This window comes from Arachis hypogaea, chromosome 4 (assembly GCF_003086295.3).
Source record: "Arachis hypogaea cultivar Tifrunner chromosome 4, arahy.Tifrunner.gnm2.J5K5, whole genome shotgun sequence".
Taxonomy (NCBI): domain Eukaryota; kingdom Viridiplantae; phylum Streptophyta; class Magnoliopsida; order Fabales; family Fabaceae; genus Arachis; species Arachis hypogaea.
This window is the reverse complement of record NC_092039.1, coordinates 29,720,587-29,737,490: the sequence shown is the minus strand read 5'-3', so window position 1 is coordinate 29,737,490 and position 16,904 is coordinate 29,720,587. Positions and strand designations below refer to the sequence as shown.

The following is a 16,904-nucleotide window of genomic DNA, read 5'->3' as shown; positions in this document are numbered from 1 at the left end:
CGAATCTTTGTTGTAGATTTTTTAAATATTTATTCAAATATTACTACGAAAATTCGGATCAAATAGGTAAATTGTTTGCTAAATAGAAAAAAAAATTTCACTTATAAAAAATATAATACTTATTAGTTATTTTTGTGGTATTTTTAAATCATTAGAGGATGTTTTGCTAATAATATCTTTCAAAGACCTTTTTTTGTGAGTATTTGAATCTTTAGAATATCAAATTAGTAAATAATTATTTTTTATTTTATGGTGAAACACATCATTTTTGTCAAACTATGAAAACTGACCGAGTCCCAGTTCAATTCAACTAGACAATTTGTGGCTGATTTAGCCGTCCAATAAAAAATTTTGACAAAGACAGTTATACTTACTAGCTGAACCATTATATTTATCAATTCTCGATTTGGTCCGTTCAACCAATCAGTTTGATCCGATTTTAAAAAATTAAACAATATAGTTTTCTTTTCAATATATTTAGAAAGTGAATAATCAAAATGCATATCTTATATAAAGTTGTCAAGTTACTTAACCAAGTGTTAAAAATTAAATAATTAAAAAAACTCAATTAGATAAAATTGAATGAAATATTATATGCACATTCAACCATCATGTATTCATGATAAATGTAGATGTTTTTTTTTTCAAAGTGAAAGAAATTGCATTACCTTAAAAAAGTGATACGAAGTTCAATGTGGGACCAAAGAAATAGTAGCGGGGTTCTCTCAATTGAAGTCATAAGTAACTACAGTAATAACCAATAAACTAAAGAAAGGGAAATACGTTAGGAAATTAGAAAATTCGTCTTCTATTCATCTCATGACAAATCTTCCTTACTGAGTTCGAGATCTGTTGGACAGGGGTCTTCTCATTTTCAAACACTTCTTTATTACATGCGTTCCACAATGCCCAACAAAAGAGCCGTGAAGATATTAAGGGAGTCGTCACCTTCTCTGCCACTTCCAACACCTAATAGTACCTGGGTCCACCACTCTACAAAGGGGGTAACACTTTGCAATGGCAGTACTAGCTTCAAATCAACTACTCTCCATACCTCTTTAGTAAGGCCACACCATCGAAGACAGGGGATGATAATTTCCGGGGATAATCTACATCTGGGATACAAAAGTGGAGTCGACTGGAAACTCTGGTAGATGAGGCTCAGTACAGGTAAACTTTCATGCACAACTCTTTACAAAAAGATTTTTATCTTTGTTGATAACTGTAAGCCCCAAATTTTTCTCCAACTTCTTGAGTTTTGCAAGATTGCAGGTAGTTGATTGTTAGGCTCATGCGTAAATCCATACGCAACCACATATCCAGATGTCACATCATATTGCTTCTTGGAACTCAAGGCCCAAACTAGAGAGTCTTTGCCGTTATTATTCTGCTCTATAGAGAGGATGCGGGTTGGTGCGGAATTTATAACCCACAAACTAACCGGCAAGTGCACTGGGTCGTACCAAGTAGTACCTCAAATGAATGAGGATCGATCCCACAAGGATTGATGGACTAAACAACAATGATTAAGTGATTTACTTAGTTAGACAAACAGAAAATGGTTTTTTGAGAGTTCAAAGCATTAATAGTAAATTCAAAATATCAGAAAGCAAGCAGTAAACAGGTTGTGAAATATATATGAAAAAACAGTTAAGGCATCAAAGTTATCTATTTTCTGGATTGACTTTTCTTACTAACTATTTTAATCATGCAAGATTTAATTCATGGCAAACTATATGTGACTAAACCCTAATTCCTTAGACTTTTTTAGTCTCCTCTAAAATTCATCAACTGCCAATTCCTTGGTCACTTAATTCCAATTAGAGGGTGAAGTTCAATTCTAGTTTATATGCCACAGAAATCCTAATTACCCAAATATAAGAGGATTATATGTCACGTATCCCGTTAAATCCAGATAATTAGAAATTTAGGAGAATATGTTTTCAAGATGTTGTTCAAGTAAAGAGCTTTTCCAAGTTATACAAGAACTCAATTAGAACAAGAGTCATACTTCCATTCCACCCAAATTCATAAGATAAAGAACGAAAACAATTCTTGAATTATAAATTAGTACATGAATTAAAATAGAAAAGTAATATTATCAATCCATACAATAGACAGAGCTCCTAACCTTAACCATGGAGGTTTAGTTGCCCATAGTTCAAAGAGAAAACTAGGATTCGTAAAACTGTAAATTGCGGAATGAGGTAGAAGAGAAGAGAAGAGATTCAAGGGCTGATTCTTTTCCTTTTTATATCTAATCCTAACTAATATAAAATATAATTTCTAAAACTAAATAATATCTTTTCCTATTTTTTAAATAAAATAAAGCTTAATTAGAATTTAATTAAACACTCGTGCAATCCTTGATTTGGTGCTGGGACCACTTGCTAAATTGACGAATCGGAGCCTAACTTGGAGTGGAGCATGCCTAACTTGGGCATGGCAGCATGAATTGGAGTTTATTTGAGTGATGCTGCGCCTAACTTGGGCTTTAGTGCGCCTAACTTGAAGTGGGCAGAACCAATCTTGCGTGTTGTTGTTGTGCATTGCACCTAACTTGAGAAATCTCAAGTTAGGCGCAGCCTTGCCAGCGTGGTTGGAGAAGAAGTATGAACTATTATACATCGTTGAAAAGCTCTGAAAGTTAGCTTTCCAACGCCACTAAAATCACATCCATTGGACCTTTTTAGCTCAAATTATTCATGTTTGAGTGCATAGAGGTCAGGATTGACAACATCATTCGCCTTCTTCTCTTTTTCTGTGGAGACTCCATCAAATCCAGCCGAATGCTACCTAAAATAAATAGAATTGCACACGAATCAAAGTAGCATCCATAGTAGCTAAAAGATAATTAATTCTTGATTAAACTCAACAAATTGAATGCAAATTTACTAGGAAAAGATAGGAAAGATGCTCACGCATCACGGGTACTTACTTCAGGGGGAAAGATTAATTCAATAAGCTCTATGTTCCTTCTTCTTTCTGTGGCCCATAAATCCTTTAATCTATTAATTGTTGAAAACATATTGTTGTTGGATTGATTGCTGGGACTAATATGATATGGGTATGGGGGCGGCAACCAGGGTTATTGCCAAACATTAACATCATCTCTTGACCCTATACTCTACAACAATCCTTTTTTCACCACTTTTCTACTTTCTAAGAGACTTTGCTAGCCCCAAAAAGGGTTAGTCCCTTTGTCTGCAGTCAAAGAAGATTTATATCTAAAATACTTACCCTTTAACATTTTGCTAAGTAGTGCATTAGGATTAATGGCCAATCTTCAAAATTGTTTTTCAAACAGAGCCAAATTTTGTGCATGCAGGTCTTTGAAACCTGATCCTTCTTCTCTTTTGGGTCTTGTCATTTTATCCTAGCTAATTCATGACATTCTCCTTTCAGTGCCTCTCTGAATCCATCAGAATTGTGTTAAAATCTTGTGAATCTCATCTAAAAGTGAATCAGATAGCTTAAAATAAGATAGGAATTGGTTCTCCAACAGCCTTAATTAGGACATGTCTTCCACCTGCCGACAATAGATTTCTTTTCCAAGATTGTACTTTTTTTTGTACTTTGTCTTTGATCGCTCCAAAAGTGGCTTTTTTAGATCTTTGTACAGTTGATAGGAGGCCTAAGTATTTATGTTGGGCCCTTATATGACCAATATTCAAAATTTTTGCTAATTGATATCTAATGTAGAGCGGAATGTTATGACTGAAAAAGACTGCTGACTTGCTTATGTTAACTTTTTGTCCACTAACCATATCTCATAGTCATAGAGCAGAGTCAGGATATTAGCACATGATTCTTCTAATGCTTTACAGAATAAATGGAGTCATCTGCAAAGAAAAGGTGGTTAACAGTCGAACTTCTTTTGTGAATTTGAATTTTCTAAATAACCCTATTTTGCTCTACCCTGTGTAGCAAATATGAAAGTCCTTCTACAAAAAAGAGAAACAGATATGGTGATAGGGGGTCCCCTTAACAGATACCTCCTAGTTGGCCTAAAAAAGCCAAAAGGTTGACCCTCTGTTGAGTTGAGAAATTAACTAACTCAATTGATGATGACAAACATTGATCTAATGGGTTAAATACCCAATTAGCTTTTAATTGTTTCGATTAATATTGTAGGCCAAACTTACAACAACAGCAGCCTAATGAGATAGAGTAATTGAAACAAAGATTGTTAGTGAGTTCTCGAGCTAACAAAGCCCAAAAATAATAAAGCAAAGAATTCAGTTGGGACAGATGAAACATATATCCAACCCAAGTCCAAGAAGCTTCCACCAAGATGAAGCTTTCTAAAGCCAACGATCACATAATTTGCTTCAGTCAAAATTAGAGAGAGAGAGAGAGAGAGAGAGAGAGAGAGAGAGAGAGAGAGAGAGAGAGAGAGAACATCGTTCTCCTCGTTCATTTCACCAGAGAAGAAAGAAAGAGAAAGATAAAACTCAAAAGGTAGTGTCTAATCACCCAAATCAAAGTAAGCTGAGCTAAGTCAAAGGATAAAGGTGATTTATTTCCATTTGCATGTAATTTACTTTCTTTACTCCTTCTCCAAATCTCTGCAACTCCAGTTTGGGATAAATGGAGAAAGTGTTCTCTGATAATCACTACTGTGAATCAAAGGCTAAAATTGTTCTTGGGGACAAAGTACTTACTCAAGGATTCATATTTGGGATTACCATTGAAACATTTCTCTTTGCTTATCTGAGGTCTTTGGTCAAGCAAATGACTAGCTTTGAAATCCCTGATTTGGGGGTTAATTAAAAAAAGTGAAATGACAAGCCTAAGAAGCACACAGCTCGAAGAGTTGACTCAGAAGAGATTAATATAGCAACTTGGAAAGAGGTACAAAAGAAAAAAGATCTTCATTTTTCTGAGGGCAAGGAGAGAGAACCAGAATCTGAGTTTGTTTGAGAGCTTCCCTGTGAAGAGTTCAAAATTTTGGACAGTGTTTCTATGCTAAAGAAATATTCCACCAAGATGAAGAGTTTCAATCAAAGATAGCGAAATCCGGTTCAACTTATAGCAACAGAGGCTGTTAATATATTAATCTCCTTCATGTTTTACAGTTTGTATTTCATTTTCAATGTATATCTTTCTGTAATTTCTTGAGAGGTAAAAGGCTGAAAGAGAGAATTCAAGAAAAAATCCAATGCGTGACAAAAGGTTGAGTGAAACACTTGAGGAAAAATCCTAGAGTGATTTCAAATTTCTTTAGGTTGTTTCATATGTTTTGTGTCTTGTACCTGTGAGGTGCCCCTTTCTAAGTTGGGTTAGCACTTAGAATGAAGAGTTAGGTATTAGCATAACCAAGTCAAGTTAGATAAAAACTTGAGAGAGAAAGGATTGAGTGAATCCTAAAAAATTGGTATATATAAAAAACTTGAGAGAGAAAGGATTGAGTGAATCCTAAAAATTATAGTGGAAATTCCACCACTGTTGTGGTGGAGACTGGATGTAGGTTGCATTGCACAAGGCAACTGAATCAGGATACATGCCTGTGTCATTTTTCTTCTCTTTCTCTAAGTTTTATTTTCTGATATTTATGAGAAAAAATAAAATTGTCTCATAAAATTTTTGTTACACAGTTCAAACAGTTTTTATCTATAACTTTGATATTAAAGGCTTAATTCATTAAAGCAAAAGAAGGCCATAGATTTAACCCCATTCTCTAAGCCTTCTACAATATTCACCCTCTAAAAGTACAGAGTAAAAATTAGTAGAAATAAGTTCTTTGATCCATGCTATCCATCTAGCATCAAAATCCATCCTCTCTATAATAAACCATAGAAAACACCACTCCACTCTATCGTAGGCCTTGCTCATATCCAACTTTAGAGCCATTTCATTCACCAAACCTGATCTTTTTTACTTAAGATAATGCATGCACTCATGAGCTATAGAATATTGTCAGATATTAATCTTCCTTTCAAGAAGGAACTTTGATTAGGACTCACAATGTTATTCATAAACAATTATAGTCTATGAACAAGTACTTTTGATATAATATTGTACAAAACTGATGAAAGACTAATAGGTTTGACCTGTGACATATCTCTAGTATCCGAGATCTTGAAAATTAAATAGATCTGAGTGTGATTGAAACTTTTTAAAATTTTTCCACCTCTAAAGAAACTACAAACAGCCCTATGCACATCATTACCTATGACATCCCAAAAAAAATGATAAAATTTGGCTGTGAATCCATCATCTTTCGGAGCACTCTGAGCGCAAACACTAAACGTAACTCTCTTAGTCTCTTCAAGTTAAAGTGGTCTCAGTAGCCTACGATTCATATTAGTTGTAACCATAGGTCCGAAATCCACAAAAAGTATTTCCGAATCAGCTTTTTTAGTAGCCGTAAAAATCTTCTGGAAATAGGATTCAGCAACCCTTGCTATACTTGTTGGATCAAAAGCAACTTCTCCATCTTCTCCAACTAGTCCCTAGATTTTATTCTTCCAGTTTTTAGATTGGAACCTTTGATCGAAGAACTTTATGTTGCTGTCTCTTTTTGTCAATCATTTACATCTAGACTTCTCCCTCCAATAACTTTCTTCTCTCTTCATCTCTTCCTCTAATTTATTCTCAAGTTCAATCAACTCGCTGCCTCCAAAGATATCCTCGGCCTTTTTTACTTCTAGCTGTAAGGTTATTTCTTCTATTAATATTTTGGAATTGGACTGAGATTGTTGCTACCACTGTACAAGTCTGTGTTGGCATTGCTTGAACTTCTGGGCTAGAGAATACATCGGAGAGCTTTCAATGGTTAGCCCACAAACGTCTTTCACAATCCCTTTTACCTCCTCCTTGCCACAACATCTATTCTGGAACTTGAATCTTCTTTTGGTCTTCCAGATAGGGGGTCTGAATCTAGGATTAAAGGAACACGGTCTGAACTATTTTCTGTTTGTCTTCTAACCACACTCGCTCCATACCACACTCTCGATGTCAAATTAGTCAGGCAATGATCTAATCTTTATTTTATTAACTCCTCACCAGCTTGTCTATTTGATCACATGAACTCATGACCTATCATGCCAAGGTCTACTAATTGATTGTCATTAATAAAATTATTAAAATTATCAATTGAATTAGTAGATCGAAGGATACCTTCCTGTTTCTCTTCATGGCTCTTGATTGCGTTGAAGTCTCCCACCACCACCACCCTCCCATCAAATTGTGATAGACAAGAAGATATTTTATTGAATTGATCAAGCCTCTCTGTTTCATTTGCACTGAGGTAAACTCCTAACAATCCCCATTCCACGTTCTTACCCAGGTCTTTAACCACAACAATTACCGAAAAGGAATTATACGAAAGCACCCTCACATTCACAAAGTCCTTCCAAGCTAGCACTAGTCCTCCTGCCAAACCATTCGGGCCAACAATAATGAAGTTTTGATACCCACATGCTCTAATCTTTCCTCCATGTTTCGAGGTTGATTTTTTGTTTCACTAATAAAAATCACTTTGGGAGAGTGAAATTGGCACATCCCTTTAAGGTTATGGACTGTCAGGGGTCTCCATAAACTCCGACAGTTCCATGAAAAGACTGTCATGGCGAATTGGGTGCCACTGGACGGCTGGCACCTTCCACCATCTCCATAGAGAAAACTCATTCCCTATTAGCTTCAATGATCATACTATCCCAATCATCAACCTCATGAACTCTCCTTTTATTACCAATAATATTTTCAGGTTTGACATAGCTCCTTCGGTTCATGCTCTTCAATCTATTGAATTGTTGAGTGTACTCCCTTGTGCTACCATCATTCTGCTGATTTTCAGTTAGGATCCACATTTCTTTTGTTGCTGCCACTATATTTTTTTTTCTAATTATTCACCATTGCTAGGCTAGGCAGAACTAGAGCCCCTTCAGATTGGTTCTCCTTGTCACCATGCAACTCTCCTCGAGTTGAATTTTTTGTATACCGCTCTCTTTTTATTTTTGTCTCTTATATTCAGTCTTACGAGACCTTCAATCAAACAGTCTGCATAAGTTTTTTCTGTGTGTATTTTGATTGGGCTGATTCTTGCTATCGCCGTTGTTCTTATGATCTTCTTTAATCTCCACCCGAATTTCAATTTGGTTCACTTTAATCCAATCTCTCACCTTATCCTCCTTTAATCTATTCTCCTGCGAAAAAACTATAAAAAGTAGGCAGACTTTATAGTCATGTCCTATTCTAGCACAATAGGGACAGACCATTCCAAGCCTCTCGTAGCGTAATACTACTGAAAGCAGGATTTTGTCTGGGCCAGCAACCATGAGAGTGTCTTTGATCAGCTCACTCTCCTCAATTTTCACCCTCGCTTTTATAATGCGTGCCTCTCTTCCTTTGACATCAAAGAGACCGACATCCAGCACCTTCCCTATCCCTCCACCTAATTTTCGAGCCACTCCCAGAATTTTAAAATTTTCAGGCAAACCACATAATTGAATCCATACTAGGATTTCGAGTAATTAATTGATCCTCCACTCGTACACCCTCTTTTCATCTCCGAATATGTAATGCATAGTCTTTAAAGAGTTAAGGAGAACTCCTTTCTATTCTCAATGCATCTCATTCTCTATAAAAAAAAATTGGAATTGATTCTTTCCAATTTTCACCACTCTAAATCATTTTGGACGTCTCCATATTGCCCGTAATGCACCATCCATGGTACCAATAAAAAACGACTTTTCTGCAAAGATTTTACTCACCAAGCTATTGATACAAGAGTTGACTCCTCATCCAGCTAGATCAAATTTTCATGTTCTTCATCGCTGTTCTGTTCAGAGTGCTGCATTCTGACGTGTGTTTCAACCATGCAGAGAAGAGGTTGAAGAAAAGAAAGAAAAAAAAGGAAAAAAGAAGTTTGAGTATGTAACAAAAAAATTGACAAAAGCCAAACATTGACCTAGATGACATAGAAACTCTGTCTTAAAAAAAATCCTAGCAAAGCAATTAACCCTAGACAACACCCTTAAAATAAATATAAATATTATTTAATTTATTTTTAATATATATTTTATATTTTATTATTATATTTTAACATATATTTTAGTAATTAATTAAAAGAAAAAATTTATTCACACTATACACTCACACACAATATTTTAGAGGTTTTTATTCCCAACTTAATTTCAATCATACTTCCAACTCAAATGTGGGTTACTCATAAATCAAATAAACTGGGGCCTTGTCAAGACCACAAACCTTCGATATATACGAAGCAACATCTAGACACAAACGAATTATTCCCACACTATGACACCATTGCCCAACTTCATCTTCTAACCCAAAATACCGTAAACAGAAAAAGTTGGTCCACCTACATCTATATCAAAAACAATAACTAAAAATAGATCTCATCCTTTCACGTTTTTCTCTTAACTTAGAAAACTTTTTTTTTTGTCATGGGCACTTGGGCAGGGCCCTGGAACAACCCGCCCAATACAAAAAAAAAAACTTTTTTAAGAGGCTGCAAAAGTAAAGCGCGCCGCTTAACTCGCAAGCATTGCCGGATGGAATACGCAAGATCGGAGGGTGCCCCATGCTAACTCATGTTTTAAGACGGGTAAGACAGGCTTTATGGGGCGAGGCAGACTTGCCATTTGCCACTCCTTCTGTAACTTCGGCAAGGCTACGTCCCTGGAGCTTTGATGAAGCAAAGACCATGGTGTAGCTATGTTTGTTCTTTTGGGCCTGATAGGCCCTTACCAATAAATAGATCGTTTAAAGGCAACTTGAGAATGAGTTATTGGGCTTCTGGGCTTATAAAAGCTAAAAGGATGTAACTATGTATCTTGAGCCCCAAAAATATTACCAATAAAAAAATGACTAGATCATGTGACAAGCATAATACTGTTTTTAGAATGAGGTTTGCAGTTATATCATATGAAGTTGGCCTTATGCAAACTCATGCAATATTGTTATTTGATATTTTAAGTGAGGCAAAAAAAAAAAGTGAGGCATGTTGCATGTAGTCCTCCTGCATGAAATAAAATACGTACAAGCTAGCCAAGGTACATTATGTTATCAATTTAGATTAGATGAACACGGCACGCATATTTAATTTATATGCATATGCACAATAATTCAATTCATCAATTCATATGATACCGTTTATTGGAAGGTTAGACATGCATTGTAGGCTTGTAGCTGTGTTTATTATTGGCTTCACATATATATTTAGATCTACACACTTCTAGTATTCTAAAGTAATTTTGTATTTCGATCTTCTAGATTTTTTTTGGACTAGTTGAATTATCTAAATTGAATATAAATATAAAAGAGCTAGTTATTAATAAATTTTTGCATAATGAAAACGAACCATTCCTTATTTTCTCATTTGATAGTTTTGTCCCTACAAAATATCCAACAGAGAGTAGCGTTTATTTTTTCGGCGGCCAACCGAAACCGCTGACCGAGGCAGTGGTTATTGCGGTGATTTTGACTGCAATTATATTGGTATTTGTGGTGGTTTGACTCTAACCACTATAAAACTGAAAATATTGCGGCAGTCCGTGTGGTAAAAGAGTGTGCTATCATATCTATTTCTATTTAGCAGCGGTTATAAAATTTCATAACTCTTGTTACATGCATATTTATATGTTGTTTCTACTTTATTAGTACTTAAATTGAGTTTGCACGTATTTAGTTTAAGTTATATATATATATATATATATATATATATGATACGTTACCCTTATTTTCGGTTGCACATAAGCTCGGCACGTACATCATAAAGCTCGGTCCCATATCAGCCGTCCGAAAAGCTCGGCACGTGAGCAGGACCGAAGCAGCATCACCCAATTGAAAATAAGAAACGTGCTCAGCTGGTTTATAGCACCTAAACAGAATATCATAACCAACCTATAAACTAGGACTTATCCACATGAAAACGGTAAAACAATCCCTATAAAACCGGACTAATAGTCTCGGCTAAAATCAGGTTCCACTACCAGTTTTCATATTCACTTATACACTCTCACTTAATTATTCTCTTCTTCTCTCTCTCTCTCGAGATTATCACTAACTTGAGCGTCGGAGTATCTTTTGCAGGTATTCCCGCCGCGGTGTTTGATCTTGGCCGACGTAAAGCTCTTTCTCTCAGTTGACGACTTACTCGGAAGCGCTTAAGCTCGGCCTACCCAGTGTTCGGACGAATCACTTGGCGCCCACCATGGGGCCGGAGTACATCTAACCCCACTTTTTCCTTCATTTAGTCTTCTACTCTATTTTGCAGGATTCCCGATCCTCGAACATGGCTGACAAGAAAAGTCCACAACTCTCACAGGATGACCTCCTGGCTCGAATCGCCGAGTTTCAGGCAGAAGTACGAAGAATAGCTGAGCTGTCTACACAGAACAATGGAGAAAGCTCCAAAAGCTCGGCTCAAGGTGCTGCAGACCCTTTAAACATCGTCCCGCCAAAGGAGAAGCTCACCCTTGACAACCTCTTCTCCGAAGAGATCACAAATTACCAGATGCCAAAAAACTTTACTCTACCCACCGCACTGGAGCCGTACAAGGGGTTCGGCGACCCCCGAGCCCACGTAAAGAAGTTCCAATCGATGATGTTTTTCAACGGCCCTAAGAATGAGCCCGTTCTCTGCCGAGCATTCCCTACCTACCTCGACGGTGCTGCATTACTCTGGTTCTCTAAACTTCCTGAAGGTTCAATTTCCTCCTTCGAAGATCTTGCCATGTCATTCATTGATTACTTTGCCGCTTCAAGAATCTACGTACATGGCTCAAACTACGTCGGCACTATTAAGCAAGGTCAGCACGAAAGCCTGAAGGACTACATGACCAGATTCGCTGACGCCACTATGGAGATCCAGGACTTAGACCCGGCCGTCCACCTGCACGCCCTCAAGGCCGGCCTCAGGCCTGGCAAATTCCGGGAGACCATTGCCATAACAAAGCCAAAAATGCTAGAGGAATTCCGAGAAAGGGCGGCAGGTCAAATGGAGATCGAGGAACTCCGAGAAGCCCAAAAATTGGACAAACAACCACATTGAAGGGATGAAGAAAAAACTTTCAGATCGCCAGGCAGCCGAGACACTAAGAAACCTTCCAAGCCCACGTCAAAATACAACACATACACCAGATTCAATACCAGAAGGGAAAACATCATCAGAGAAATCCTCAACGCCAAAATCATAAGGCCACCAGCTCGAGCAGGAAACTACCAGGATCAAAGGTTCGCGGATAGGACAAAGCATTGTGCCTTCCATCGGAAGTTCGGACACACCACGGACGACTGCATAGTCGCGAAGGACCCTCTGGAAAGGCTGGCACGCCAAGGGCTCTTGGACAAATATATCGAGAACCGGAGAGGCAAAGGAGGAAACTCGGACAAGATGGAGCACAAGCAAGCAACAGCCAATGATAACAAAAAAGAGAAGACGACCCCCGATCCACCAAGGGGAGTCATTAGCCACATATCGGGGGGATTCACAGGCGGAGGAGAAACAAGCTCGGCCAGGAAGCGAAGCTACAGGACGATGCTAGCAATCGAAGGAACCATACAGCCAAAGAAGGACAAAGACCCAGGCGTCACCATATCCTTCAACCAAGCAGACTTCAGATCGGCAAGCCCTAACCTCGACGACCCGATGGTAATTACTATCCAGGTCAGAGACCTGTTGGTAAGGAAAACATTACTGGACCCAGGTAGTAGTGCTGATGTTTTATTTTATTCTACATTTACAAAAATGAAATTATCAGAAAAAGTAATACAACCCTCCTCGGGAGAGCTGATTGGGTTCTCCGGAGAGAGAGTTCCCATCATGGGACATATATGGCTGAAGACCACAATGGGAGAAATCCCTATGTCAAAGTCCATTGATATTCAATACCTAATAGTATACTGTTATAGCCCTTATAATATTATACTCGGGAGACCCGCCTTGAATATATTCAAAGCGGTGGTGTCCATATTACATCTGTGTGTTAAGTTTCCAGTGCAGGAAAACAAGATAGCTACAGTTCACGCCGACCATCAGGAAGCTCGGCAGTGCTACAATGCTTGTCTAAAGCAAGACCAGGCGAGAGAGATAACTCGGCCCCAGGTCCAATAGATACATAGCTCGGCTGACACCACCGTGCTAGCCGATCTTGACCCAAGAGAAGACCTCGGCGAAAGACCTCGCCCAATGGACAACCTCCAACGAATAACACTAACGACAGATGACAATCAATGCACATACATCGGAGAAGCATTAGAAGGGGAAGGCCGAGCAAAACTCATACAGATACTGCGCAAGAACGCCGATCTCTTTGCGTGGACACCAGATGATATGCCCGGAATATGCCCAGAAGTAATCTGCCACAAGCTAGGAATTGACAGAACAGTCCGACCAGTAGCACAGAAGAAAAGGAACCTCGGAGAGGAGAAAAAAACAAGCAGCACTAGAAGAAACCAAAAAGCTCCTCAACGCAGGTTTCATCCGAGAAATTCGTTTCACCACATGGTTGTCCAACGTGGTAATGGTAAGGAAGAGCTCAGGTAAATGGCGCATGTGCGTCGACTTTACAAACTTAAATAAAGCTTGTCGTAAAGATGCATATCCATTACCTTGCATTGATAAATTAGTTGATAACGCCTCTGGTTTCAAAGCTTTGAGTTTTATGGATGCATACTCTGGCTATAACCAGATTTTAATGCACCCAGAAGACCAAAGCAAAACAGCTTTTATAACGGAACATGGGAACTTTTGTTACAAGGTAATGCCCTTTGGCTTAAAGAATGCAGGTGTGACATATCAAAGGCTAATGGACAAAGTATTCCAACAGCAGATAGGCCGCAATATGGAGGTCTATGTAGACGATATGGTAGCAAAAACACCTATACAAGGGTCACACTGTGACGACTTAGTAGAAATCTTCAAACAACTCCGAGCATATAACATGAGACTCAATCCAGACAAATGTGCGTTCGGAGTACAAGGAGGGAAATTCCTTGGATTCATGTTAACATCTCAAGGCATCGAGGCCAACCCAGAAAAATGCAAAGTCGTACTGAACATGACAAGCCCAAAAACGGTGAAGGAGGTCCAGCAACTTGCAGGACGAATAGCTGCTCTATCACGTTTCCTACCTGCAGTGGCAAACCGATCTTATCATTTCTTTCAGACATTCTCCAAAGGCAAGAAGTTCACCTGGACGGACGAATGTGAGAATTCTTTTACCGAACTTAAACAACACCTGACATCCCCGCCAATCCTCCGAAGACCAGAGACAGGTAAGCCACTGTATTTATACCTATCAGTATCTAACCATGCTATAAGCTCGGTATTAGTAACAGAAGCAGGAAGAAAGTAAAATCCAGTATACTTCATCAGTAGGGTGCTACAACCAACAGAAATAAGGTACCCGAAGGTAGAACAATTGGCACTGGCACTAGTCACTACGGCAAGAAGACTGCGGCACTACTTCCAAAGCCACACAATCATAGTACGAACAGACCAACCGCTAAGGCAGATACTAACCAGACCCGAGCTCGCCGACAGACTAATAAAATGGGCGATCGAGCTCTCTGAGTTCGATATTCAATACGAACCAAGGAAGACACTGAAGTCACAGGTGCTAGCCGACTTTATATCGGAAATGACTAACGATACACAATATACAAAGGTCAGTTGGAGCATGCACGTTGATGGAGCGTCAAACAAAGAGGGCAGTGGAGCAGGAATTCTACTAAGGGAAGGAGACAAGGTGGTGGCTGAGTAGTCACTACAATTCCGCTTTAATACAAGCAACAATCAAGCAGAATATGAGCCCCTACTCGCTGGACTAAAGCTCGCCCTACAACTGCAAATACCTCGAATAACAGCCTACTGCGACTTTTCGTTAGTGGTACATCAAGTAAAGGGCGAATTCCAGTAAAAGATCTTTTGTTAGAGAAATATTGGCTCATAACAAAGGATCTAATTTCAAAATTTAAAGAATTTGATATTATTCATGTAAACCGAGAACAAAACACCAGGGCCGATGTGTTATCTAAGTTAGCCACAACTCGGCAAGCCGAAAACACATCGGCACTGTCCCAGCTAACACTTGACAAACCAAGTTTTGAGCAGGATACAATTCTGAGTATCACACAGGTCCCAGATTGGCGACCACCTTTTCTCGATTACATCAACACAGGCACTATGCCAAATGACGAGCCGAACTTACCACTGTTTCGAAGAAGAGCAAGCTTCTATACAGTGCTAGGAAACACTTTGTACAGACGAGGACACTCCCGACCACTCCTTGAATGCATCAGCTGGGAGGAGGCCGAGGATGTCATGGCCGAAACACATGAAGGAGTCTGCGGCAACCATATCGGTGGCCGAGCTTTAGCAGCAAAAATCCTGCGAACAAGATATTATTGGCCGACGATAAAACGGGACTGCATCTCCAAAGTCAAGGCATGTGATAATTGTCAAAAGCACGCCACCCTCTTGGAGACCCCAGCCGAAGAACTCCATACCATAGAGGTAAGCTAGCCTTTCGATAGGTAGGGATTAGATATCCTCGGACCTTTCCCGAAAGCGCCAGGCCAGGTAAAGTTCCTTTTAGTTTCAATAGATTATTTCTCTAAGTGGATAGAGGCACAACCACTAGCACACATAACGGCAGAAAAAGTGCGATCTTTTTTATGGAAAAATATCATATGCAGATACGGTATCCCAAGAGAGATAATCTCAGATAACGGGAGACAATTTACAGATCATAAGCTCGCCGCCTTTCTAACAAACTTTAATATCAAACACCATTTCAGCTCAGTAGAGCACCCACAAACTAACGGACAAGTTGAATCAGCTAACAGAATCATCTTGCAGGGGTTAAAGAAAAAGCTCGGCGACGCTAAGGGAGAATGGGTCGACCTTATTCCAGAAATTCTGTAGAGTTACAATACCAGCATTCAATCTGCCACAGGAGAGACTCATTTCAAACTAGTATATGGCGCATAAGCACTTATCCCAGTAGAGGTCAGCGTCCCAACACTAAGGACCGAGTTCTATGATCAATCGAATAACCTACAAGCTCGGACAGCCGAGTTGGACCTTGTAGAAGAAGAAAGAGACATTTCCGCCATAAAGCAACGAGCCAGAAAACAATACCTAGAGCAAAGACACAACAGAAAAGTAGTTCACAGGTCTTTCAACAATGAAGACCTCGTACTCAGACGCACAAAAGAAGCCCGGAAACCTCCGGCACATGGCAAATTGGCGGCAAACTGGAAAGGGCCTTTCCGAGTTCTCCAAAATCTCGGAAAGGGGGCTTACAAGCTCGAAACCCTTCAAGGAGATCAACTTCCAGGAACATGGAACATCTCCTCCCTAAGGAAATATCAGTCATGATGTAGTCTGTAATTTGCGAATATTGGTACTCTTTTTCCCCTCCGAAGGTTTTCTCCCAAAATACATGGGTTTTACTCGGAGAGGGTTTTAACGAGGCCGGACGCCACAAATCATCACGCCAATGTACCTTGTATCAAGACATTTTTTACATTGGCCGTTACCATACATGAAAATTCAAAACTAATCCGAGCTTCATACTCGGAAACCAACGTACGCACTCCGAGCATAATACTCGGACAAATACAAACAAACACGAGCAATCACCAAATTATTCTGGTGAAATCTTAAAAGCTCATTCAAACACAAGCCATACACTAGAGCCTCAACTCTACTTATTGACAATTCACCAATGTACCTTATAAACCAAAACAATTTCTATCTAAACAAGTTATCACAGTACACATTCAAAGTCAATCCGAGCTTCATACTCGGAAGTCAACATGCGCATGCCGAGCATACTACTCGGTGAAAAACAAACAAACATTATCATCGAGTTACTCGAACATATCTCAAAGCGCTTCCATTCAAAAGCACAAATACTACGTTAGAA

At 39.0% G+C, this 16,904-nt stretch overlaps 1 protein-coding gene across 1 annotated transcript; it reads left to right on the top strand.

Annotated features, from left to right (window-relative positions):
* Window positions 1–12,364: 12,364 nt before the first annotated feature.
* LOC140184090 (uncharacterized) lies at window positions 12,365–13,084 on the top strand. Its single transcript, XM_072234376.1, has one exon. It carries the CDS (start codon window positions 12,365–12,367, stop codon window positions 13,082–13,084), a length of 720 nt encoding a protein of 239 aa, XP_072090477.1.
* The last annotated feature ends 3,820 nt before the right edge of the window (window positions 13,085–16,904 follow it).